This window comes from Gobio gobio (genome assembly GCF_949357685.1).
Source record: "Gobio gobio genome assembly, chromosome: 11".
In the NCBI taxonomy this organism is placed as follows: Eukaryota; Metazoa; Chordata; class Actinopteri; order Cypriniformes; family Gobionidae; genus Gobio; species Gobio gobio.
Genome location: NC_137104.1, coordinates 14,860,575 through 14,888,380, shown reverse-complemented (window position 1 = coordinate 14,888,380; position 27,806 = coordinate 14,860,575). Strand labels below are relative to the sequence as shown.

General features: G+C 37.2%; 3 protein-coding genes across 6 annotated transcripts in view; 1 reads left to right on the top strand and 2 right to left on the bottom strand.

Annotated features, from left to right (window-relative positions):
• elp2 (elongator acetyltransferase complex subunit 2) overlaps positions 1-16,033 on the bottom strand; it is a 29,234-nt gene extending 13,201 nt beyond the window's left edge. Inside the window, exons 1-13 of the mRNA XM_079830007.1 lie at positions 15,886-16,033; positions 15,548-15,626; positions 15,346-15,416; positions 14,379-14,520; positions 12,289-12,366; positions 12,006-12,070; positions 11,840-11,906; positions 9,947-10,090; positions 9,531-9,614; positions 9,269-9,369; positions 1,329-1,457; positions 1,046-1,195; positions 745-936 (exon numbers count right to left, since the gene is read on the bottom strand). Of these exons, the coding sequence (XP_079686133.1) occupies positions 745-936; positions 1,046-1,195; positions 1,329-1,457; positions 9,269-9,369; positions 9,531-9,614; positions 9,947-10,090; positions 11,840-11,906; positions 12,006-12,070; positions 12,289-12,366; positions 14,379-14,520; positions 15,346-15,416; positions 15,548-15,626; positions 15,886-16,017 (1,434 nt within the window). The 5' untranslated portion in view covers positions 16,018-16,033. The remainder of the gene's footprint in view (positions 1-744; positions 937-1,045; positions 1,196-1,328; positions 1,458-9,268; positions 9,370-9,530; positions 9,615-9,946; positions 10,091-11,839; positions 11,907-12,005; positions 12,071-12,288; positions 12,367-14,378; positions 14,521-15,345; positions 15,417-15,547; positions 15,627-15,885) is intronic.
• A 212-nt stretch (positions 16,034-16,245) lies between these two features.
• abitram (actin binding transcription modulator) lies at positions 16,246-19,606 on the top strand. Its single transcript, XM_079830004.1, has 6 exons — positions 16,246-16,441; positions 16,585-16,636; positions 17,062-17,191; positions 17,292-17,368; positions 17,456-17,525; positions 17,639-19,606. Exons 1-6 carry the CDS (start codon positions 16,375-16,377, stop codon positions 17,804-17,806), a joined length of 564 nt encoding a protein of 187 aa, XP_079686130.1. The 5' UTR covers positions 16,246-16,374; the 3' UTR covers positions 17,807-19,606.
• The window catches only part of ctnnal1 (catenin (cadherin-associated protein), alpha-like 1), a 97,450-nt gene continuing 88,725 nt past the window's right edge, over positions 19,082-27,806 (bottom strand). For 2 of the 4 annotated variants that reach the window (XM_079829997.1, XM_079829998.1), the window contains exons 16-19: positions 25,628-25,684; positions 24,765-24,884; positions 24,056-24,139; positions 19,082-21,004 (exon numbers count right to left, since the gene is read on the bottom strand). In XM_079829997.1, coding sequence (XP_079686123.1) covers positions 20,837-21,004; positions 24,056-24,139; positions 24,765-24,884; positions 25,628-25,684 — 429 coding nt within the window. In that variant the 3' untranslated portion in view covers positions 19,082-20,836. The remainder of the gene's footprint in view (positions 21,005-24,055; positions 24,140-24,764; positions 24,885-25,627; positions 25,685-27,806) is intronic. The other 2 variants (XR_013817540.1, XR_013817541.1) reach the window with 2 other exon arrangements.

The following is a 27,806-nucleotide window of genomic DNA, read 5'->3' as shown; positions in this document are numbered from 1 at the left end:
TCATGGTTTCATCGCGGGGTTTGCAGCTTTTCGACGATGTTCACGTCGCGTAATTACGTCACTTCATAACGTTCCCATGGCAATATGGGGAAATGGCTACTCTTGTGTGACATTTTCAACATTTTTAAACTTTGTACTAAGATATATGTGACTTTTGCAAGGAAAATGCTGGGAATCCTGCAAGCCCCGCATATTTTGCACGCTGAAATCGGCAATTTATGCAGCGAAAGTGCGCCGTATTTGAAAAAAATGCGGCCCCCGCATAAATATGCAGACTTGGCTGATTATGCATTGAATTATGCGATCACTTAATCCCGTTTTTCTGGAGGGACTGAATAACTGGAAACATTCTGTCTGAAACGCAAATTACTCTATATTAACTTTTTTATTGAACTGTCGTATAAAAGCAAAATCAGTCACGCTGAAAATTCTTGCAATCACGCTGTTTGTGTCTGTATACAAGCACGACTGTGTTTGGCAGCATGACACACAAGATCAACCTGAATGGAGAATGCCATTTATGTCGTCTCATTTTCAATAACCTCAAGTTACAGAAAATGAAACTCATTTAGCTATATATCTGAGAGCATATGCATAAACATTAGGATTAAGATAATGGAAAAAATGTGAGACTCGTCTTAAAATCTCTTGATGATCTAAGCCAGTGCAAAGAGTAATTAAAACCAAGGTTTTATTTGACGTAACTAATTAAAGTTTGAAGATGAGATGATTCTAAGTACTTACATTACAGCCCAGCAGTTTCTCCAGAGAGGTGCATGATATGTTAGCTAAGTTCTCCACAAAATTCCGTGGAGCCTTGAACACCCGCAGGACCTTCTCGTCAGCACCGGACACAAACTGAAAACGCCCAACCATAGTCAGACACTGCATGTCGTAGCCGTGAATCTGCGGCCTTGAGATCTCGTGCCAAGTAATCTGCAAACGCAGAAAGCATTGGTCAACCTTAAAAATCTTCACCAAAATCAACTGACAATATATGATCAATCAAAAATCAATGGATTGAAGAGCTGATAGTCATTTCAACCTGTGAGCTTCCTTTTCTTGGCCAGGGTGTAAAGAGTCTAGTGGTTTGGTCTGATCCAACAGTGATGATAAACTCTCCCTCGGGGTCCCAGCTCAAGTCCTGCACTGCATTAAAGTGACCCGAAATGACCACACTAGGCCGCCATTCTCCCTGTGCAACACACAAATCTCCATATTCATGCACACCGTTTACTTTAAATCATAATAGACTTGTATTTCGACAGTTTTTTATTAGGTAAAAAGTAATGTCTGCATAAAGAGCTTGTTACTGAAGGATGTCTGACCTGGCTTCCGTCACAGTGCCAGAGGTGCAGCGCTCCATGAAAGGCATGAGCCAAAATCATAGAGCCGTCTGGACTCATCTGGCATCCATAGAAACCCAGGGTGTTTCCTCCAACTTCCCCAACACGAACCTTAATGAGGGGTCAACAAGAAATAATGGAGAAACAATGATTATTCAACCTATCCATATTCTAGTGTACAACATCAAAACTGAAAAGGTTATAACTACTTAAAACTCTTTTAAATGAAAAGGATTGATTGTATTTGTTCTATCCAAAACAACTTATTACACAATATCTCTGGAAAAACCTAGGGTTAAACAATTTGTTCAAGGACAAAATGGTGGACTGGTCACCCCTCGAAGAACCCCAACATTTTGGTTACCCAAACTATTACTTCCTTATTTTTGTTCTCTGTTGTTTTACCTTATGTCCAGATGTTTGATTCAATCACAGGTTCCCCATATGACAAATTCTGGCGTTCCCTCAGGTTACTAGAGCACTATTCACTATTCAAAAAGGAAACTTTTCATTCTCTTGACAAACTAAACTGTGAATGAAATTTGTGTATATGAAATGAATGATATAGATAATATAGAGAATGATCTATTCAATCATACATGTCATACTAACAAGAACCCATGCTTCTAACTATAGGTTGAGAGCGGTAATTCCAACCATACAAAGTTGCAATGCTGTTTCACGAATGTTCGTTGGAAATATGGTTTTCGGGAAGCACCAAATTATAAAACTATGTAGGTAACCACAAAACTTTTGCATGTGGCTAGTGGTTTTCCAAAGTTACTAGCCACTTAGCATTTTCACTGGCCACAATTTGGACTGATATCATGAGTCCATTTTTAATATTATCTCATAATTTGGCAGCAGGTATGTTAGGCTGATGTTACTTTTGAGACCTGACGCATTAATACTGTTACACATGCGTTTTCTTTCTCAACTGTTTAAGTTCACTTAAAACATAACTGACTGTGTTTGCGTGAATACTTGCCAAGACCAGCATTTAAAAAAAAAATTGAAAAAAATAAAAATCAATTTAGTACTGAGAGGCGGCTTTATGTGTGCTTACTTTGGGTGTGAGCACAAAGTGAGTAATGCTGCGAAAATAAAGTAATAATATACACAATAAGCGTAATCCCACTGCGAAATTCAAGCCCTGTAACACCAACAAAATTCATCCAGAGCAAATGAAACGAGTGAGTGAGGGGAGGCGGGTTTGTGTGTCAACTCGCTGTCGAAGAGATGAGAGAGTGGGAAATCGCAGCTGGTATCTATTCTATGGCAAATGAGTACTGGAAGAATTTAAGATATGTATCGAAAAACACTACATTGCACCTTTTTCAAAGACTACAATTGAAAAAAAAATTTTTTTTGTTAAATATAACATTTAACACGCCAACATGGCTAGTAGGAGTGGCTGCATTACGCGCTCCACTCTGAAATCCTGTCTGAAGTGGTTATAAACTGTTTTTGGGGTTATTTGTTCCTCTGATTATAAGGGAGAATAGCATTATGTTGATTAAGTTAATTGCCTGGGGTGGTTAAAATTCAATCCCAAAGAGCAACTTTATAGGAAAACAAAAACCTGGGAACTACACTCTGTGCTCTCCATCATGTTCTTGATGGTGAGTGTTGGATAAGAGAGGCCTTTGCTGGTGTCACTGCCACTGATAAACCGGCTGGTCAAGCAGGCCGCTAATTAGCAGTCATGAATCCTGAGCAATCTGAGTTGAGAGTCTACAGCTGTGCTCCATCTCCGTTAAGTAACAGTCTGAGGACACCAATTAATCAGGCCGACAAGCGAAAAGCACAATGTATGCAAAGAGGAGAATATTAAATGAGAAATAAATCGTGTTTGCTTCCTTTGAATGCATTAATGTGATGTTGAACGTAATCACGCACACATTAAATCAAATATGAGCCTCGGAAAGCTGGGAGACAAAATGGTCACATGAAGAATGAATCAGTGTAAACTCCCCTGACTGGGCTGGGCTATGAATACCAAAGCACTGTAATTGTTTTTCAGCAAACTGTAGCACGGCTTGCCCTCTGCCTGGCCCGTGTCTAACATGCTTAATGCTGCTCGAGTGTCTCACGGTAATAGGGGAAGTGAGTCGTGCAGCAGAGCAAGCGGTAACATTGAATAAAACAAGATAATTAGTCATGATTATGCCATCAGCGATAACCTGCCTCTACTTTTATTTATGGTTGTGTGCAAGCAAAGACTGATACTCCAGCCTCAACATCTGCATTGCCAATACACACACTCTCAGAGAGGTGCAGAAATTATTTTGTGATTTGATCTAATCACACTTTCTGCTGTGAAAAGGAGGTTTGACAGCCATCACAATGGTGTATCCTGTTGACCTTGAGCAGGACAAGACATTTCCAGCAGCCTTGTTAAGAGCAGCGGTGATCCCTGGCGTTCAGGGGTGTCACCGCTTGTCATGCCCAGCAGAGCATGTCTCAAAGATATTGCCAGATCAGATGGCTAGCTTAAGCTCTTCATCAAAACGACAACACTAGACGGACAAATCAGCCATCTAACGTTGAGATTTTAACACCGCCGCAAGACATGCAGGACAGTTCGAAAAGGTCCACGTTGGCTGGAAAACACGGATTCAAAGCGAAATCCACAAACCACCAAACGGTAACGGCTATCGACGTTCCAGTTTACACCAATAGAGAGACATTTGACATGCCCTTCACAGGCGTATCCTATGGAGTGAATATGGCGGAACTAATGACTGCGATAAAGAGAGCCCTTCACTTTGAATGACACAGATCTCTGCGAGCCATTCTGGAAAGAGTGATGCAACATTAACCAGATTGATTTTGAATTCCATCCACATGGCTACTCGTATATCACGGCCAAATCTCATGGGTAAAATGTGCAATCACTCTTGTTTAGGGATGGAACACTGATATGGATCTGTGGCATAATGTGTGTTGTAACACAACCACAGAGTTTGGGATGGGATTGGTACAAAAGGAAACAGTCTTGAGGTTGATATTCTGGAAATGAACAGCACCTCAGTACTACATCAGGTCACGTGTGAGTGATGTGGCCTACAGGTGCTGGTAACAACGGCAAGGCCGCAGATTCGATTCCCAGAGAATACATATTCGAATAAACGTAAAAAAAGGGTACATGTAGGTTTGAAGCCCACCAGAAGCAATCCATGAACTGTCAGCGTTATGCCTTTGAAAGGTACTTAGTGCCGGCTGTTCCAAGGTGATTGAATAAGTATACTGCAAGTCACTGTGGATAAAAGCGTTTGCTAAATGACTACTTGGATTATCTTGCACTTTATCTTACAGGATAAAGGTAATCGCTACCGGACAAACGAAAGCTTTACTCAGTTTCATTCCTGTATAGATGAGAGATTCATGAGGCTGAAAGTGGGCAATGCAACAATGATGGACACTGAGAGCAGCTCAATAGTACGCCAATTCTAGGAGATGTGTGTGTGGGTCATGAGGTCTAGAGGTTAAAGATCTATCTTGGCAACTCATCCATTCTCCTTTCTGGTCTATTAGAGAAAATAAACCATTAGCACAACACTAATGGCTCACAGAGTCTCAGCACCCAACCCCCCACACCGTTCGCTCTTCACTGACAACATGACTTAATAGGAGGGTGTACTTTACCCAGCGGTTTGCCTGGCCACTACTCTGCAAACCAGCTCTTCACTAAATCTGACCAATTAGTCTAAACATTATGGAGGAGACTGTTCTTTGTAGATGTGTTAATTAGCCAAAGCGATGTTGGTCATTTTCTGCTTAGTAGGGCACTGGCAGTCAGTCAATAACTGTGCAATGGAGGCAAGTTTTAGACAACATAAACTGCCATATTTATGGATAAGTAATTAGCACAGGTTCAAGCCTTTTCACACCAAAACAAGATGGAAACAAATACATAAATAAATAAAAAACTACAGCAAAGCTAGGGGTGTGCATAAGACCAAAATCTTATTTCACAATATGAGATATTTTATTTCAAGATGACGATACATATCACAATACAGTTATTGTTTTATTTTAGTTATTAAAAATGGGGACTAAAATTCAAATTACAAACAATAGGACAATACAGCAGTAAAAACACTACAGGAATTGAATAATCAAATGTAAATATAAAACGCTGCATTGACTTCACTCAATGTATTATTAAATATAAACTAGTCTTATTAAAGACACAAAAGTTATTTAGTCTAGGGCAGTGATGGATTTTTGTCGTTTGTTGTTTGATTAACATTAATGACAGCCTGCAACAGGAATTAGGCTGTCATTTCATTCATGTTTCTTTATCACTCTAAAGTTTCAATATCTTTAAGTAGTACTGTGCTATGTAGATATATTCCATTTACACAATATAAACTATATAGCAAAATCTCTAAAGATAGAATCATCGATATAAACTTTTGATATGCTATATAAAAAGTATACTGGAAGTCACTGTGGATAAAAGCGTTTGCTAAATGACTACTATCATGCACTTTATCTTACAAGATAAAGGTAATCACTACCGGACAAACACAAATGCTTTACTCATAGTTTCATTCCTGTATAGATGAGAGATTCATAAGGCTGAAAGTGAGTAATGCAACAATATACTGTATACTGCCCAGCCCTAAACAAAGCTAATGTGAATTTAATCAAAGATCAGCAGCAAAAACAATCAGTAAATAAAGTGAGATTAAGTCAATAAAACGCATCTGGCTTTTAAAATGTATTGTGTAACTGTTGGAGATTTGCACAAAGTTCGGGTGTTTGTATTTCCTTGTGCATTTATATTTATTTTGAGAAATATAAGCAAGACACGGAGCACTGTTGCAGAAATCTACCTTCGTCCAATGTCTTGAAAAGTAAAATGATAAAGAATTATACATTCAATTATTTAAAAAAATGTATTCATAATTAAGCTTATATTATTGACCCAGAATGTTTTATCCTATGCAAAAATAATAATAATTTTACACACTCAGAAAACTGTTGTTTGTCATCAGCTAAATGTTCAATCTTGGTGTGAATTGCTCCACAGGAATCCATTGCGTCTATTCAAAATCTATTTTGACAAATCTTTATGTTTAGTGTGAAAGGGCCTTTATATGCCACAACCTTATCAGTTTTTGTTTTGTTTTTTTTCCAAGTGCATAAATGCAAATATTAATCACCATTTATGAAGACAAATAATATCTGTTTATTCAGTTACTTATCCCTTAACCGGAGCTGAAGCTGGAGTAAAAGTAGGGGATCAGAAGGTGGAAATCAGAAAGGATGTATGAACCCATATTTATTTCCTTTGTCTCTGTGAATCTGTCAGTTCAAAGGCTCTCATCAACAACTGATAACCCAGTTCACACCTACCTCATATCGTATGCCCTTTACGACTCAATACAGAAGACACATGCAGTGCGGAAATAATGGATGTGGAATAACCCCACTGCATCCAGGACAGGTACGACACAAGACCTGAAATCAACCTCTTTCTTCTTACAACTACAGCTCACCGACTTTCATTTTTAATTGGACATGCCTTAGTATGATAAAACACATGCATCATCATACCACAATGCTCCAAGTGTCAGAATCAGAAGCCAATGATCTGAGCCCAGAGACCTTTGTCTGTATGCCAAGATCAAAGTGAGAACCTCTTATTAATCAACCACAAAGCCATTCCTGTTATCTGCTACCTGCGGCTATGCCAATCAAAACATTTTATTACAACAGAATTTTTTCCCCCAGATTTAAGGTTACATGAGGTATCGCTATCCCATTTCTTTGAGGAACTCGCCAATTATACACAGTCCCTCACACAGATGGAAGAGAACAAGCTTATCTGTGCAATTCTCAGTGTGTGGGTCATATTTGACGCAGTTAGCAGACAATGGGCATATGTTCCCTTCCCTGCGTAACATAGCAAATGAACTTGTGCAGCAAGTCCTGCCCCTGCTGCGGATTCTAGACATTCATAACTGGGAAGCAGAGATTGTATGAAGTATAGGACAGAAATTACCTAGGAATGGGGTTATTTCTTTCCAGGAGCTTGATTTGTACGCAAGAGTTTAAAAAAAACAGTGAAGTGAGGACATTGATGTAGGGGCTGGATGACATCTGTGCATTGTGCACCCGCCTATAGGCTCATTTTACTAACGCGCCCTGTAAATAACACAAAAAAGACTGCGCTATTGTTTTTAGACCAGGTTATTGTTGGTCAGTGGTGCAGTCGTTTTCAGTTGCCTCAAAATAGCAACGTGCCTGAACACACCTCGTTTTCAGACCAGCACGCTCACCCAGCATGGGTGAACAGATGGGTGCGAGTGCATTTGCCATTTAAACAACATAACTGCGTCGGGCTGAAACTAGCAAAAAACACTTGCATCGCGCATGGCGTCGCATTGCGCCAGGTGTCTATTTTATTAGTTTATAAGGCTATTTATTCTGGCTTTTATGTAGTCTTCAATTTTATGATTATATTATTTATTTTATTAATTGACACCATTTTCATTTATCATGTATACCAGCAGCCATATCACCCTGTAGCCCAAGACTGGTTTCCCACTGAAGCTAAGCAGGGCTGAGCCTGGTCAGTACCTGGATGGGAGACCAACTGGGAAAACTAGGTTTCTGCTGGTAGAGGTGTTAGTGAGGCCAGCAGGGGGCGCTCACCCTGTGGTCTGTGTGGGTCCTAACACCCCAGTATAGTGATGGGGACACTATACTGTAACAAGCACCATCCTTCAGATGAGACGTTAAACCGAGGTCCTGACTCTCTGTGGTCATTAAAAATCCCAGGATGTCCTTCGATAAAAGAGTAGGTGTGTAACCCCGGCATCCTGGCCAAATTTGCCCATTGGCCCCTGTTCATCATGGCCTCCTTATCATCCCCATATATATATATATATATATATATATATATATATATATATATATATATATATATATATATATATATATATATATATATATATATATATATATATATATATATATATATATATATATATATATATATATATATATATAAGATTGGCTTCATCAGTCTGTCTAATCTCCACAAACAAGCTGATGTGTGGTTGGTGTTCTGGCGCAATATGGCTGCCGTCGCATTATCCTGGTAGATGCTGCACATTGGTGGTGGTTGAGGAGAATCCCCCGTCTATGTAAAGCGTTTTGAGTGCCTAGAAAAGCGCTATATAAATTTAACAAATTATTGATTATAATTATTAGTACCTTTGTTATATTTTGTTTTATCAACATCTCATTGTTGATTTTTAAAAATGTTATTCCATTCTAACAGTTTATTATAAACTATGTGTTATATTCATTGCTTGTTTTGTATCAACTGCTTATATTTGCAAACTACTTTGAATTGCATTGGATTTGTTTGAAAGGTGCTACATATAAATACTAAATAACAAAATGTTAAATAACAACAATGCACACTGTGGTTTAAAACAGTGGTTCTCAATTGGTTTGGCCATTGAGCCCACATTTTCCCATGGTCATTAAGCCGTGAACCAAATTTTGATGACACAAACAGCTGCGGATACATTAGGCTGCTGTCCCTTTAAGACGAATGTGCGGACCTAATATAAAATACACGCATCCATTTCATTTCTCAATTGTTTACAACACATAACTGACTGTGTTTACGACTGTGCTCCTCTTTTGCACAACCTGCACTGATGCATAGTTGATGTTTCTATTTTCTATTTACTTATATTTCTTTCTTTTTTTTTAAGTATATTTATGCTCCTAGTAAACCCACATTACTTGGCAATAAAGGTGATTCTGATTCTAAAAGGTGTATCACTACATAATGTCTTCCAATCCACCTTTTAACTTTTTTTTCCCCCATTGACTTAAGTAGTATTACTACTTAAGTAGTATTTATTAAGAAGTAAACAAGGTGACTTTACCAGATCCACCCACATGCCTGAATCCTCCTCTGGCCCCCATAAGATCATGGTCTTGTCCACTGAGGCAGACAGCAGCTTCAAGGGCTGTTCCACTGAGTCACCTGCAGGGGGAGACAACAAGTAACAAAACAAAGGCAGAGACGGGATAAATACAAAAAAAGGCAATACAAACAAAATAATACAATGTCAAAAAGTAAATAATTTCACAGCACATTACAGTGAAATTAAAACACAAAATCAAATGAAAACATTCAAGGAATACCTTTGGCACATGGAGGTTGCCAGTGAATTCCATAAACCCAGTTTTCATGTCCAGCCAACACCGTTTCAAGAGTTACAGCAAATTCTAGAGCACAAAGATAGAGAAAGAATCAAACATTAGTTAGGACAGTAATACACTATGTCTTTATTTATCAGTGAGGGGCAGATTATTATCCTTACACAGTTTTCTTTACTCACGAAATAAAGTCTTTACTAGCGAGTAAATTTTTGTCTTTAGGTCCTGGCAAGCTAATTCTTGGACTCTGATTACAAAACAATATACGCAATCCTTGATTTTGAGTATCTAAAGACCAAGATATGGTTTCAAAAATGTTTAAAAAATTAAACTCAACAATAACCAATTTCTCTAAGTCATCACACAACTAAATGACAATCCCGCAAAGCCTCGAGCCTCACCATCTCCAGACACTTGAAAGACGTTCTCCCTCATTTTGAGAATAGCGTCAGTCTGATGGTCTGGTTCAGCCGTAGTCTTGGCAAACAGTCTCCACACTCTGATCAGACAGTCTTGTGAACAGCTGGCTAGCCAGAGCTCTCCATCTACACATTCAGCAGTTGAAAAACAAGTAAAAAACAAAGCAGTATGTGAGGCCTTCCTGCGTATATATTTCAGCAAGCGCATGTTTCATGCATGTCCCGGGCCTTAGGACAGTTCGTTTTATACCCTTGGATTATTTTTACTGCCACTATCTTATCATATGAATTAAATGGGTCTTTGATTTGGATGGGACACATATCTTTTTAATAAATAGCCAATAAAAGAATGATTTAGTTTACATCTTTTAGTTAGCAAGTAGCAACTGAATAGTCAATTTGATCAACTTCTGGTAGGTAGCTGGACAGGAGGGACAGTCTACAAAGCATTCTGTTGGAGTTGTCAATATTTCTTTTCCCAGAAGGCTGTAAAATTTTAAATGTTTATCGGTTAATATCTTAGCATCAAAGCTAGGATTGCCTCAAAGCTAGGGCTGCAACGATTTGACCAAAAATAAAACCTTGATTAATTGAACATTTTACCTCGATTGCCAATAATGAACGATTAATTTGCTTCTTTTATTTTTGCTTTCCATTTTTTGCCCTCATAAGGTTTTTTAGTAAGTTCCTGATAAGGTTTTTACTGTAAATATTTTCTACTATTAAAGGTGGAATTTTTTTTTAATGAAAAAGTGCATTTCTTTGTGATTTTAAAATACTTGAAGGAAACGGTTCACTTTCAGCAGTTATTGTCTATGGGGCAGATTTCTGCTTGTTGTACATCAGATACAGATAAATTAACACGGCAGGCCTACATTACATTTATTTGAATGCATTAATGAGAGAGTGATTGTGTGTGTGAATTACTCATACCGTCTCTATTCATTCATTATGAAGCTGTGGTTTGTGCTTACTTCGAAGGTATTAAAATATATGCCTTTAACGGTTGAGTTTCTAAGCTACTTTAGTGACTTTACTTTAATCACAGGACAGCGTTTCTGCGCTGCTCTCTGCGCGTGATCTTCGCGTGATGTGAGAGCTTCTGTCTGAGTGTTCGTTTGTCACATATCAGGCATTAGTTCAACATAATACACATCTGATGGTATAAAATCACTTTAATGTTCAAACTGGCAGGCCTTAAAACACATACAAAGGACAAAGCTTTGTGAGGACGCAGGTGAAAGAGGTCTGCCTTCAGGGCGCGCGCACGTTGTCAGAGACGCAACACGGCTCGGCTTTCTGTGTCACAGAAAAAAGCTGAGCACTGAACAGATACGTTTTCCGTATTGTTGTTTTTGAATAGTGCACAATCGCTTTAAATGTTCAAACTGGCAAGCCTTTAAACGCATTTACTTGACAAACTTTATGAGGACGAAAGTGAAAGTGATCTGGCTTAGGGGCTTGCGCGCGCCGTCTGTGTGTGTGTGTGTGGCAGCGCGTAGGCTATAAGAATGGCAATTACCTTCCCTGTATAAACTGTGTAAAACATGCAGTTTTCAACACTTTCATATTTTTTAAGGATTCTTTGATGAAGAGAAAGTTCAAAAGAACAGCATTTATTTGAAATATAAATCTTTTGTAACATAAAAAATTTCTTTCCTGACACTTTTGATCAATTTAAGCGCCCTTGCCGAATACAAGTACTAATGTCTTTAATAAATTGTTGTAACCATTCTGAAGGACTAGAGGCTACAAGGGTCAAATTTAGTTTCTGTGGTGTCTTGAATTATCAATGTCCTAAAACAGGCGTCATTTTAACCAGCCTAAATATAATACTTTCTTCCTAAGCACATTTCTTCCACTCAGAAGTTCTACCTTTAGTGGCCCACTCCACACATCGGACCCAATCCTCATGTCCTGTCAGCGTCAGAAGCCTCTGAAACTAAATACAACCACAGATAACATCGACACATTCATAAGACATGCAAAATATGAACAGATTTTACAGCACTAATATAAAGTAAAGACATCTCAGCCTTACCTGTCCACTGAGCTGCACGTACAGGTGAACTTTGCTGTCATCTCCTCCACAGGCGAGTACTGGAACTGCAAGAGATGTAATTATCCTCATTCACACGAGGCAGACAAGTGACCAAGTCTATTCACGGAATCTAGAAGTAAAATACAGCTACAGTCCAGACGTGAATAATGTAAGAGTAGGCTAACATCGCCCCGGGATATATTTAAAGAACAGAATGAGATTTTAACCTGTGATAGGGATGGACAAGACTGCAAATCAACATGGAGCAGCAGGCGCAGCTTACCTCTGCTGCCTGGCAACAGCACCAAGGAGACATCCATCATGAACCCGCTCCCAAAAGATACCGTCTGGAGGCATTCAGCTAATGAAGAGAACAGAAACACCACACATGAGAATGAACCGGTCTAACTCGTAATGAATCCTTATTAAAAAAAACAACAATTTATTATTTTAAAGTAGGCTATTAACAATCCCAAAAAAGTATCGATATAAGACCAATTACCCAGAAAACATAATAATGCACTCAAAAGTAGTTTGGGTTCTGCGTGACAGCTCATTACATTACTGTCAATTGAATGTCAGAGGAATGATGCAATTCATCATCATCGTGTGACTCAAAAGTGTCAAAACAATACAGAAATATTGCATTTACCCGACCGTATATGGCTTTCACACACCACACAAACTCTGCAAAGAATTCATCACAAACTTTGGTCCCTGAAATATCACTCTGTTTCTGAACAGTAAGAATGGGCATCAGAAAGAAAGCAGAGATTTCATTCATAGTTTGAGCTATTCATTTTTAAATCTTAATCTTCATTGTTCTTTAGGGAGAGAGATAAAGTTCAGACAAATTTCCTTCATGATTAGCCTCTTCTTATTAAGTAAATGCGGCTTGTCTAAACTAAAGTCACTAAATACATGTCATGTTCACATATACTAGAACATGCATGTAAATATATACAAATACACTACCATTCAAAAGATTGGGGTTAGTAAATTATTCTTATTGAAAAAAGTATCTTATGCTCACCATGGCTGCATTTATTTGATTAAAAAAATACAGAAATAACTGTTAAATTGTGAAATATTATTACATTTCAAAATAACTTTTATATTTTAAAATATAATTTATTCCTGTGATGGCAAAGCCATTACTCCAGTCTTCAGTGTCACATGATCTTCAGAAATCATTCTAACATGCTGATTTGCTACTTAAGAAACATTTCTTATTATTATCAATGTTGAAAACAGTATTCAGGATTATTAAAAACAACTGCATTTAAGTAGTGAAGAGTCAGCATTGTACAATGTTACAAAATATTTCCGTCAATCCTTGCTGAATAAAAGTATTAATTTTTTTTTAACTTACTGACCCCAAAAATTCAAAGGGATAGTTCACCCAAAAATGAAAATTCTGTCATTAATTACTCGCCCTCATGTCATTCCAAACCCGTGAGACTATGAATTGAGTGGTTTAGTCCATATTTTCGGAAGAGACTCGATCACTTTATATGATAAACAGATTGAATTTAAGCTTTTATTCAAATATAAACATTCATCAGCAAATATAAACATAAGCTCAACCAAACCTGCCTCTTGCTGAAGCTCAAACGTGCTGCGTAACACAAGAGAATGGTTCTTGCACATCAAGTGAACATATTTGAGCTTCTGTTTACCACAACTGATGTGTGAGTTGATGAATGTTTATGTGAATAAAAGCCTAAATTCAATCTGTTCATCATATAAAGCGGTCAAATCTCTTTAGAAGATTTGGACTAAACCGCTCAATTCATATGGATTAGTTTTACGATCGCTTTATGAACTTTTCGAAGTGTCAAAGTGGTACTTGCATAGCTGTCAACGGAGGAACAGAAATCTCTCAGATTTCTACAAAAAGATCTCCATTTGTGTTCCGAAGATCTTACAGGTTTGGAATGACATGAGGGTGAGTAATTACTGACACAATTCTCATTTTTGGGTGAACTGTCCCTTTAAATGTTAAGGTACATTAAATATAAACAGATATTTAGAATATTTCTGTTTGTTGTACTATTTAATTTCTGTTGTTCTTGGTGGCTGACATGCATAGCAAATAATACTTTATCTCTCAACGATGACAAATAAATTCAATTGATTTTGAACTATATGCACTGAATACTTATCATCATTTACAAGAACCGACCAGCAGATGTCAGGCTTGGAGAATATGAAAAAATGGGGAGTACCATAATTTGAATATACTACCGGGTTTCTACTGATACAAAGCCTAATGCTAATCGCTGAAGTAACCCTTTAATAAAAATAAAAAAACTGCATTAATAGATTGAGTACTTTAAGTGTACCGAACTGAAAGCTCACTTCTTATCTTACCTGTATCAGAGGTGCACGTCCAGAGTTTAACAGTGGAATCAGATGATGCTGAGGCCACCAGTAAGTGAGAGGAGGACAGAGACAAGGCGTCCACTGCACACACAGGCCCTGAGTGTCCTGAACACACCACACATGCTGTGAACTGAGCAGAAGAGAGACAAACTCAATTCAAATCACTAGCCACATCCACAGGGCTGTTACCGTGCAATTATTAGTGTTAAAATAAGAAGCTTTTATGATTATCCATTTACAGATAATAACAGAAGATTACAAATTTGATGTTACTTCACAGAATATCTATAATTGGCACAGCTGGGTCATTCCAGTTCTGCAGGTCATTCTGGCCTTTTATCATACTGATTTCAGCAATTTTATCAAAACGATTAACATTTAGCTTGTTTTCCCACCAACAAATATGGCATTTCCTGGAGCACATCTTTAAGATGCCACAGAAATAATGATGATCAATCAAATAGGATCATCCTTTTATAAAAACAATTTATACACTGAAAATGTATATATATATATATATATATATATATATATATATATATATATATATATATATATATATATATATATATAATCTATTTAATCGATTAATAACTTTTAAAAAATATCAATTTATTTTAATCTAATTTAATTATTTTTTACTGTTTTTCTCTAGACTTTTCCACAGACCCCCAGTCACACCCTTGTGGGATTTTTTTTTTTAATGGCAACATCAGTTCAAAACAAAGTAGTGAATTTATGTAAAATTCACCTTTATGTTCATATTATTTAAGTGTTATTGCAAAAATGAAATTATATATATATATATTAATTGATTGATTGTTGATTTAATATTGTAATGTTTTATAATATATTAAGAATATATAATGAAAAAATTAAAATGTACTGCATAACAAATTACCCAATTATGTTGTAAGCATAAGTGTTTATATTTATTGTTATTGTAAACACATACCTTACCATCCTGCTTCTCCCAAACAATAACATTATTATCTGACCCACCAGACACCAGCTGGGTTTCCGGACCTACAGAAACAGACAGCTTACATTTCTACAAGTTCCTTTGTTTTTATTGTGTCTGACAGTGACAGAAAGTTGAAAAATAATGTCTATGCATAAAGATAATGTATTAATGATGGTTGAAGTCAAAGACTTACTGCAATCTTGTTTATGAACCCACTGGACAGCATTCACCCTTCCAGTATGTTTATTTAGCAACTCGACAATCCTTATTTCCTGATGACAATTAATAATAAATAAAACCAGGGTGAAACAAACCTTTCACAGCATCACAGTGACCCGTCAGAGATTTTATTTGACAGTTCACCAGACACTGCTTTATCAGAATGTACACTTACATAGCTTTGAGTTTCAAGCTTGCACATAATTGCATTAAACGTGTAAGTGCATAATGTAACTTAAGTGCAATAATAATATGACTCAGAGCATCAGCACCATCTCAACTAACTGAAGTGAATAATCATTCAGACGGTACCTGTGGATTATAAAGGGCAACTGAATTGCATGTCCCAAAAGCGATAAGACCTCCTCTGCCCCATGACACAACATTAGGAGTGCGATTAGCACAACAAGAAACATGACATGTGTCCATTACAGGCGCTGCCATCTTCGACGCTGCTGTGTGTTACAATTAAAAAGAACCGGAAGAATATATCATGATAGTAGTTCCTGGAAGAGAAAATATGTTCCTATGATAATAATGTTGAATGCGATTGAATAACATGGTATACATTTATTATCAGATAAAGTAAATGTGCACGACGCAGTGATGCAAAACACAGGCAGACACCACAACTTAGTGTAACCGGATGTACATTCAGAGCGGACGTTTTTTGTGTGTAGCTTGATTTGTCGTCCGGCTTCAAGCATCTCTGTTTGGATCTGAGCAGACTGTGTGTCTACCTCTCTAAAGGTTTATTTTTTCTTTTTGTGATAATCGCCGTTTTAAGCGGTGGATATTGTTATGGAAGACAGTGAAAAGAAAGCCCCATCAGTAATCGATCGATACTTCACCCGCTGGTATAGAACAGGTACGTTATTGGGGTTTGTCTGCTGTTATCAAACGATATAAACTCAATGCATGTTCAGATTAGCATTTTGAAGCCTGATTTTTTTTAAATATATACACTATACCTTTGAAAGATGTTGATTAATTACTGTGTTGGTGTTGTAGATCTGAAAGGAAAAGTATGTGAGGATCACTGCATTCTACAGCACTCCAACAGGTAGATATACATTTTTAAATTAATAATAGTTTCTCTTCAACTACTTACACTTTTACAGGGTTCATTTTTTTATATTTATTTTTCTTTTTGTTATACACCATAACTTCAAATGCATGTTTATGTATATAATTCAAATCTGTACATAAATTCCAGACTTCCAGTTTTAAACTATTAAAATACATCAAAAACCATTTATATTTATTGTATGAAATTGTTTATATACTCCTCTTTTTTTTTCTTCAGAATTTATAGTTGCTACATATAGTTGTACGCTGAATATACACAATCTGAGATATGGATTTAAATGAGACCATGTTGGAAATGTTCATGATGCATGCATGTCCACTTTATTAGTCCACAGGGCTATAAGTGTCCATTATCTCTAAATTCACCTTTGCTATGGAACATGGTTTTCTTCTCATCAGAATATGCGTCATCACACTTGCCGAGTCTCATCCTATCCTTCAGAATGGACGAAAAATCAAAAACATAAACTACCAGATCAGTGATGGATGCAGCCGTCTGAAGAACAAGGTGTCTGGAAAGTCAAAGCGAGTGAGTACCTTTGACTTTAATGATGATTGTGATCAATTAGTTCTATATCTTAATTTACACTTTCCCTGAACATTATGAATATGTATAATTTATTCTGCAGGGTGGTCAGTTCCTGACAGAGTTTGCACCACTGTGTAGAATAACATGTACAGATGAACAGGAGTACACCATATTCAGGTCTGTCATACAGAGTGCCACTAGAAGTATATCACATTCAGTTTCTATAATCATAAAATGTTCTCAATTCAACCTATTTGTTCACAGCTGTATCAGAGGACGTCTCCTAGAAGTAAATGAAGCCATTCTGAACACGCCAGATCTGTTATTGGAAAAGGTGAGCATCTGTATACTTCATAACTCACAGTTAATCACATGGAAAATCTCCTTTTTTCAAAGTAAAGACTAAGACCACACGCGTGACTTGTGCGTTCATTCCTTTTGGTACAGCCTTCCACAGAAGGATACATTGCGGTTATATTACCTAAATTTGAAGAGAGTAAGAGTGTCACAGAGGGCCTTCTGACCAGAGAACAATATGAGGAGGTTCTCACGAAAAGAAACCAAAAAGAAAGCCTCGCTGAGATCAACTTGCACTTTGAAGCTGCTGACTGCTGAGTCTCCTTTGAAGAATAATTGCTTCAAGCAGGTGAGAACGCCAATGGCATCATAGCTGTGTGCCACTTACATTTCAAAAAGACATCTTGAGAAAATGACGACTTGAAGGAACGAAGACCTGTCTGCTGGATCCAGAACAGTCATGGATTTCACCGGGTTGCATTTTGTTGGACCATTATTCATGAGATGCATAAAAATGCCATTGTCATGGTTATTTAGTTTTTAGTTTGTTTCATTAAGAACTATTTTCATTTGAGGAGGAACAAGTCTATTATTTTCCTTCTGGATGCTATAAACTGCTTATAACACTGGAGATCATTATAGTTTTGAGCAAATTCTAAATAAAGGAACAGCTCCCTTCTGGGCGGATTCCCACTGAACCGACTCTCATATGTTCATTTTTTTGCACCGTTCAAATGCTATGTTATGCTATGATCAATTTTACACACATTACTCCAAACTAAGGTCAGTGCTTTTAAAACAATTAACAGTGTTATCTAATGGTTTATTATTTTATTTACTTCCTGGAATAGCCTTATATGAGCAATAATGTAACCGTTACATCATTGTATTTTATTTATATTACAATGAATGAATCTAACATTTATATGATGTCTTCTAGTCTTCACCCAGTAGTACTGAGGGTGTTAGCCTGGAGAGCGTTGCAGAGTTATACATGTGTGCAAGTGCAGAAGCAGTGGTAGAGTTAAATTCGAGGTCAAAGAGATAAGGATGAGACTGCTCCTCATATCACTGTACAGATAACTTATGCTCAAAGTAGAGAACATGTATTCAAGCAACTTTATAAGTAGTATGCAGGAAGTATGTTGCCGTCAAGAGAAGTGATGCCAATAAGTGAAGAGGAACTTGCCAAATGCAGTGGAGAACAACACACACTTTTTAAAGGGGCATTTTCAGTCTGAATTACCTCATTTATGGAGGTCACAATTTATATTTAAATATCTGCGACGACTCGGATGCTGCTTCGTGACCACCTGGAGAGTGTCCCCGGCACCAGAACCATCGCTGATATTGTCTAGACCTTAAAACATTTTGATATTTGTACTTCAACCTATAGAGTATTTGTAGAATACTCACACTGCCAGAGAAATTGTAAGAATTGTAATCAATAAATTGACTTTTTTTTAACAAAGTCTGCCAGAACAGACCATGGAGAAGTCTTCTGTCTGATTGCAAGTATTTTGTGCTTATAATTTAGGTCAAAATCAAAAATGATGCACCATAAAACAGCCATGTGAACGTAATTTTCCCAAACAAGATTTTGCACTTTTTATGCACATAACAAATTATGTACATCACAAGCAAAATGTACACTGATATAGTAATTCATATTTGTATTCAGCAAGGATGCATTAAATTGATCAAAAGCTAAAGTACAGGCATTATGTTACAAAATGTTTTCAATATTTATAATAATAAATGTTTCTTGACAGCAAATGAGCATATTAGAATGATTTCTAAAGGACCATGTGACACTGAAAATTCATTTATTCGATCACGGGAATAAATTACATTTTAAAATATTTTTAAAATAGAAACCAACTTACTGAAACTAGTGTATTTTCAATAGGATTGTGTCTATAGCTGAATGTGTACCCAACAAGAGAAACAGTTTTGAAGTTAGTATGTGCTTTTAATAAATGTGTTAATTGAGGAGAATAAGTACTTCATTATGAACATGTTTCAATAGATAAATTGGATGACCTTAGTTGGGAGAAATGTGTAAAACTGAATAAGTAAAATGTCATGCTTTGTGCATAAATAAATCACCCAGTCATTAATATTTTAAGAAAAATAACGTATATTTTTTTCTGATTTAACAATCATTCAATGGTCCAACACTAATACAACTCGAGGTCATAGCTGCACAATCATCTCTAAAGCTTATGGTTTGACTGACTGTAGTATAAATCAGAGGAACATTTGAGCAAAGTATCAATTAGAATTGGTGTGTGAATGGAATCCCAATTCTGAAGAGCCTTTTAATCTGTGCCATACTAAAAAGTTGCTCTCCGGTACACGACAGCCTAAACTATTGATTTATATACCGTCTTCACTCTAACCTTTTAGGTTGATATACCAAAGCTTGTCTTACATTGTTAGGATTGAAGTAAAAATAGAAATCACAGTGACCTACAAGGCAGTCAATACTATTACAAGGCTGTTTACTCCTACAAAAGTAAACTTAAAGAGACAGTTCAGCCGAAAATGAAAACACTCATCATTTACTCACCCTCATGTCGTTCCAAACCTGTATGATCTTCAGTGGAACATAAAAGAAGAGATTTTGAAATGTTTCAACTGTTTTTGTCCATACAACAACCCCATTGACTTTCATCGTATGGATAAAAAAAAAAAAAGTTTTTTTGAAACGTCAAAATATCAAAGTCATACAGGTTTGGAACGACATGAGGGTGAATAAATGACAACAAAAAATAACATTTAGGGCGAATTGTCTCTAAAAGTTTTCATTAACATCCTTCAAAAATGCCTCTTTGTAAAGTAACTTTCCTTGCTGTAAACTGTCAAACAGAACACCAAGATGCTAATTTCTCATAGTAATATCCAGTTGTGTCTTGCAGCCTTGAGCAGACTGCCGTGTGGCAAGACCAGTGTAGGAAGATGATTAAAACTGGATATATTTGGCATCAACTTGTACATGAGGCAGTTATGTTAAATACAGTTTTTTTGCATCAAAACTTTTTATCATGTACACCGCAATGTTGGCTAATCACGAGAAACGCTGTCGAATATTGTTTCGGTTAAAACCGTAGCTTATTAACCAGCCATTACACTTGAAACAGTTGCATAATGACTTCAACACATGCAATGAAGGGTATTTCTTCCATATTTTTTGGCATCTGGAATGAGCCTGGTAACACTAACGCTATCGTACACCACAAAGCGAATGGGCAGAATCACAAAGAATGGCACATTGTGAGCGAGAGCCAGTGCATTCCCATGCACTGTGTGTGCGAGTACAGGCAGGATCGCCTTTGGTTTTCAGAGCTATTTGCTCTCCAGGAATGTTAGACTGGCCATGTGCTGCTCCAGGGATTTGACCCCAAAGCCGTTGGAGCCTTTGCCGTTCAGAGTTTCCTCGCTGACGACGGGCGTACTCAGCTGCTTCTCTCTCCAGTGCTGAGGAGATGCCAGGCAACTGCATTCTGATTTACACTGGAAATAAAGGTAGAAGGTAAAGTTAAATACAAACACGCTAGGACTTGATCATATACATTTTTTAAAGTCACCATGAAAAATTTAATTTCCGTAATTATTGCAAATTATTTATCCATGTACATCATTGTTTTTGGGGTTTTTATTCATGTGCCCTCGCATTCCCTCCCTCTTACAGCGACATCTCTTCTCTGATGACGTGTTTACTGGCATGAGGGCGGGACAACCTGTCACTCACATGTGATAACAGCAATAGCAAAACCACAACGATCCAATCGATTCCCAATGGGCAAAATCAAGCCCCGCCCTACATTGTTCCTTGTTCGAGAAGCCGTTTCACTCGGATATACATCACAATAGGGAATACACTTCTGTTTAATGCTGAATTTTAAATGAATTGTACAGGACATCACACTAGAACATTACATAATAGTTGATGCACAATATGTCAGTTTATTTACTGATTTTTAAATTGATTAGTAAAATTCAATATTGTATATTTAAAGTGCTCCTATAGACCCTTTTCACAGACTGTGATGACGCGTTTTAACGTCATCAACATCGTAAATCCTGCATCGTTTTTTGTATTTTCATTTTTTTTTTTAATGTATGTACATTTATAACACTAATACATGGTATTTTGTTGCTTTTGCATCAAATTACCAAAAAAACGTTACCGCTGCTGCGAGGGTGTTTCTATGGGAGAGATGGTAAAAATGAACATATTTCACTCTTTTGACTGCCATTATCAATCTCACTCTATTTTTTCCCTCTTTTTGAAAGTTGTAAAATCACTATTTTGGCATTTTTCTTTTACTATTTGAGCAAATGGGTATACAAAAAAAATATTTCATGTATTCTCTCATTCACAACCACAATAGTTAACCCAACTATGACGACTTCCGCTCTGAGAAACCCGGAAATGTGAAAAGGGTCTATCAAGCTTTTTTTTTTTATATCTAAAATAAATATATTCTGATATGTCGAAACGAGTTTGTCGGCAATTCCAGTCTCACTTCCTGTTACATACCTACGTAACAATGTAACAAAAGTGCATTATGTCACCCTATGGTCTTCATTGGCTGCCTGTGAACAACGCACTCAAACACTGTAGTTGTAACTGAGACTGGAACAGTTTGGTTCGTCAACATGTCGGAAAGACACTGTTTTCTGAGCTGCGAAAGCAAATCTACTTTGCATACACTTCCAAAAGATGAGAACTCGGGATTGAATTGAATCCCATCATTAATGTTCGTATCACTGTGTATGAAATTAAAATAGCATAACTATGCAAGTTCCTTTCCTCTATTTTTACAATTATGATTACTTTTGATTACCCTTTTCATCATCTAATACTCTTTGTAAAATTGTAAAAAGTAATCAGCCAGAATTTGCATCTCTTATAATTACATAATAGTGTTACACCGTGTCCTAAATTGGCAAAATGGGATCCTTTACATGTCAGAGTTTTTGTCCTGTCCAGCCACAACCAATGTTAAAATTTAGGTTGATACAGATTAAGCTGATAATTATTGTCTCATTATGGCTGATAGATAAATTATATAATAAATGCCAAATATTAAAAATACTAAAAACTAAACTCAATAAGTTTTAATGTTATTTAAAATGAATACATTTCCAACATTTTATTTCTGAAAATGTATTCATTTTGACATTCAACAGTGTTATTGAATTAGTTTTTAAAGCTTAACTATAAGTTTGTATTAGATGATGAATCTAAATCTAAATATACACTCACCTAAAGGATTATTAGGAACACCATACTAATACTGTGTTTGACCCCCTTTCGCCTTCAAAACTTAATTCTACGTGGCATTGATTCAACAAGGTGCTGAAAGCATTCTTTAGAAATGTCGGCCCATATTGATAGGATAGCATCTTGCAGTTGATGGAGATTTGTGGGGTGCACATCCAGGGCACGAAGCTCCCGTTCCACCACATCCCAAAGATGCTCTATTGGGTTGAGATCTGGTGACTGTGGGGGCCATTTTAGTACAGTGAACTCATTGTCATGTTCAAGAAACCAATTTGAAATGATTCGAGCTTTGTGACATGGTGCATTATCCTGCTGGAAGTAGCCATCAGAGGGTGGGTACATGGTGGTCATAAAGGGATGGACATGGTCAGAAACAATGCTCAGGTAGACCGTGGCATTTAAACGATGCTAAGGGGCCTAAAGTGTGTAAAGAAAACATCCCCCACACCATTACACCACCACCACCAGCCTGCACAGTGGTAACAAGGCATGATGGACCCATGTTCTCATTCTGTTTACGCCAAATTCTGACTCTACCATCTGAATGTCTCAACAGAAATCGAGACTCATCAGACCAGGTAACATTTTTCCAGTCTTCAACTGTCCAATTTTGGTGAGCTCGTGCAAATTGTAGCCTCTTTTTCCTATTTGTAGTGGAGATGAGTGGTACCCGGTGGGGTCTTCTGCTGTTGTAGCCCATCCGCCTCAAGGTTGTGCGTGTTGTGGCTTCACAAATGCTTTGCTGAATACCTCGGTTGTAACGAGTGGCTATTTCAGTCAAAGCTGCTCTTCTATCAGCTTGAATCAGTCGGCCCATTCTCCTCTGACCTCTAGCATCAACAAGGCATTTTCGCCCACAGGACTGCCGCATACTGGATGTTTTTCCCTTTTCACACCATTCTTTGTAAACCCTAAAAATGGTTGTGCGTGAAAATCCCAGTAACTGAGCAGATTGTGAAATACTCAGAACGGCCCGTCTGGCACCAACAACCATGCCACGCTCAAAATTGCTTAAATCACCTTTCTTTCCCATTCTGACATTCAGTTTGGAGTTCAGGAGATTGTCTTGACCAGGACCACACCCCTAAATGCATTGAAGCAACTGCCATGTGATTGGTTGATTAGATAATTTAATTAATGAGAAATTGAACAGGTGTTCCTAATAATCCTTTAGGTGAGTGTATATGTACATTAGAAAATATAATTAAATATACAATATCAACTGATACAAATAATATGAAAAATTAATCCCAGATTTTCTTGTTGCTACCAACCTTTCTGATGAGCTTATTACAGATCGGCAGTAAGTAGACCACCACTGTCAAGATGCCTTTGGTATTCTGTATGGATGAGTCGACCTGAACAAGACAAGAAACAGATGTATCATTTGCTACCCAAAATAAAATGTTAACAAATACAACATGGCTGCTTGTTGTTGAGCTATCATTTTGCAGCGACAACAATCTATACATTTCTGACAGGTGATTTGTGGAACAGACTGGTTCCCATATAATTGTTTTTTTCGCTTGTAAATAATATGCTTGGAAACCATGCGAGGGCGAGGCATGCTGGGAGATTCTGATTGAGCTTGTTTTTCCGGAGATCGTTTTCTTGGTTCCACAGCACGACACAAGCATAGCCTCTATAAACCTATTTAAACCTGCCTTTGGCTGTGACCTTTGCTTTATCAAAACAGAAGGATGACCCTAGACAGCATGCCATTTTATCAGGTTAAATGGAGTCACGAAATAGAGTAAGGTCATGGTCTTTGCAGGAGAAACAGATTATCTAATCATATGTGGCAGTGACCTGTGACTATAAACTTTGTATTGTTGTCTTTAAATGCCTATATTAAGATTAATCTTCTAATTAAATTGAATTACTGGATTGAATTGACAAGTCAAACAAACAAAATCCTTATTTATGCCTCATCTGCTCCATTCACTGATTCACAAGTACAGGCCTGCTGTTATATTGCATTACCTTCTGAAAGATGGCGTTCTTCCCCTGAACCGGAGTCTTGGCACAGACCTGAAGCTGTTGACATGCGGTTGACAGCTTCTCAGTCTCAGATATAATAAGCATTCGGTCTTCATCCAGCAGCTATAACACAGACACAATATATTCCCATAACATTTAAAGTACTGCCAGATCACATGAGAGATGATAAGTCTAAACTCGAACACTGTGGCTTTTTTTTTTTACATTAGATCAAGTTTTTTATTATTCCATTTAAATATGCAAAAGTGTTAACATGCCAGGCTAAATAGGACAACTAACAATTTTACTAAATAAAAAATATATATGAGATATATAAACTGAGCTATCTCTCTCTCTCTCTCTCTCTCTCTCTCTCTCTCTCTCTCTCTCTCTATTATATTTTATTTATACTGTTATTTATACTATTGTTTTTTTTATGACCCTCTTCAGGGATTCCTGAGGCAAGGACAAATTTAACAATCTAATAGCCCTAATAGGGACTTGCACTAAAACTGCATTACCGGTTTGCCAAAGTGAAGTAATTGCTGAATTTAGAATGATGGATAAATAAGTGGACGTAAGCAATTTGTATAAGCTGTACTCTGCTCTCAGCTGGGGAAATGCATTGTGGGTCAGGCATGTTTGAGATTATTAATCAAACCGTGTGGTGTACCACAGGTGTCAGGCTCTGTGATTATGGATGTGTGGCCCCTGTCCGCCCCAGCCGAAGCATGGGTTAACCAACACTGATAGCCATGTCTCTGCGGTCCCAATGAGATGGATGGCAGTCATTACAGTCCTTTATTTACAGGCATCTAATTAAACTGTGGTGAATAAGGGCCTGGTGGGAACGCCGGGTGCGTTACCTGTGTGGAGAGAGAGTGGAGGATGGGGCACAGCTGGAGACCTTGGTCTGACAACACCTGGAAAAAAATCCATAATGTAAGATTTAAATTAATGTAAAATGTACACAAATTGTATGAACGGGATTTTGAAATAAAGTGGTTAAAAATCACTCAAATCATTTTTTGTTGTTTTTACAAAAATGAATGAATAGGACAAATATATTTAAAAAGATGTACACTGGCACAAGATAATACATTTTCAGTGGCCTGAAATGTTTATGCTATATAAGACTGTTTCATTGTGTCTTATATAGAACAAACTTTTCAGGCAACTGAAAAGTGGCCTGAAACTGAACATGGTGGCAGCCATGTTGAGATCACATGACCCTCCGAATACTATCAAAGTCACTTTCGATGAAAGTCACATTTATTTGCATTGCCTCCAAGCAGCTAATACAGGCATCCAAGACCAGACTTGAATGAGGAAATCCTGAAATCTCAAAAACTCTCACGTCACATGTAAATAAAATATTTCAAATCAGCATTTACAGCATCAGCATCAGCATCAGCATTTAGATGGGTCATTACCCATCCCAATAGTTTCTTATGCTCAAATAAAAAGCTTATATTTCGGTTGGTCCAGTCAATGCACATGTGCAGTTCTAAGCGCATGTCTCATAACACTGACTTTTTCTATGGCAACCGGAGCTTCTAACAGCAGAGACACCATGACCAATTGCCAACTGGCTGTTTTATTTAAAACACAACAAGACTCATTCCGCCATATTTCATGTTGCACATTCTACCATTCGCAATATAAGTGCACCGTCTCTGTATATCTAAAGTCTTTGATACTATTCACTTTATTTCATCAGTCTTCACTGTTGTTGTGCATCGCACTAATATTCAGGAGGACTGACGTCTCAGTGAAAATGTCAAAAAAAAAAAAAAAAGGACAAAAGCGGCATTCAGGAGTCAAATAATTACCAGGAGATTATTTTCTGAGCAGGTCGGATAAAAACTGGTCGTTACTATAGCAATGCTATAACATCACAATTGATCCATGTAAGAAAAATACCATAATTACCACAGCAAAATAGTTAATCGCTATATTAAATCTCCTCTCTATGCTCTTGTACAGTCTTGGAGAACAAATCAAATCAGGTAACACTGTCATAAAAAATGGCATATGTACTACAGAGGTATCCTACTATGTTTTAATGAATAGTTGCTGCAGTTTTGATTATTTTTACATGGCAACAAACAAAAGTGAGACAAGTTTGAGACCTTGTTACTTTAAATTATGATTTTCCAAGTTGTAACTGAGTTTGACGTGATCTGTTAACTAGTGAAGTCAACAGAGAAGTGAAAAAAGGCCATAAAAAGAGGTACATAGATGTATTAAAGTGCCCCATTATGCTATTTTAAAGATTCCTAATTTTGTTTCAGAGGTCTCCTACTATAGATTTACATGCATCCAAGGTCAAAAGACACTCATTTTCTCATACTATACATTATAGCATCAGCTCTATTCTCACAGTGTTTGAAATGTTTCGAACAAGAATTTAGTCTCTCTAAACCCCTCCTTTCCGCGAGCCTACTCTGCTCTGATTGGTCAGACGACCCAGTCTGTTGTGATTGATCTACAGCTTTCAGCGCATGTAGGAAACCAAACACTCATTAGCATATCTGAATTCCAGCTCTGGAGGCTTCCTCAGCATTTGTATACACAGCGATACAAACAATAAGGATGGTGTCAGTTTTACCATATCAATTCGAGTCCTCGTCCTTTGGAAGTGCATGCAAAGTGGATTTGCTTTTGCAACGCAGAAAACAAACATCTTCCCGACATGTCGAAAACACAAACCAAACTCTTCCAGGTCTCAGCTACAATTACAGTGTTTGAGGGCGAGTCAAAATAGACGTTGTTCACGGGTGCCCAAAGAAGACCATAGGCTGGCATTATGCAGATTTGTTACAAACCTACATAAGTTCATACAGGAAGTAAGACTGGAATTATTGTCGACTTGTTTCAGGCAGTTCAGAATCTGTTCTTTATTTTGGGAGGCAATAACTCCAATTATCGTGCACTTTGATCTTTGAAACTTTCCAGACCTTTTCCATTCACAAACAGCTATATTATAAACTAAATGAAAGGTAATATCTGAAAAAAGCATAATGGGGAACTTTAAGAGAACTT

Coding starts and splice junctions, on each gene's coding strand:
- abitram (XM_079830004.1), top strand. CDS start 16,375: ATGGAAGACAGTGAAAAGAAAGCCCCATCAGTAATCGATCGATACTTC. Junction 17,192..17,291: donor TGTCTGGAAAGTCAAAGCGA/GTGAGTACCTTT, acceptor TTTATTCTGCAG/GGTGGTCAGTTCCTGACAGA. Junction 17,526..17,638: donor CAGATCTGTTATTGGAAAAG/GTGAGCATCTGT, acceptor CTTTTGGTACAG/CCTTCCACAGAAGGATACAT.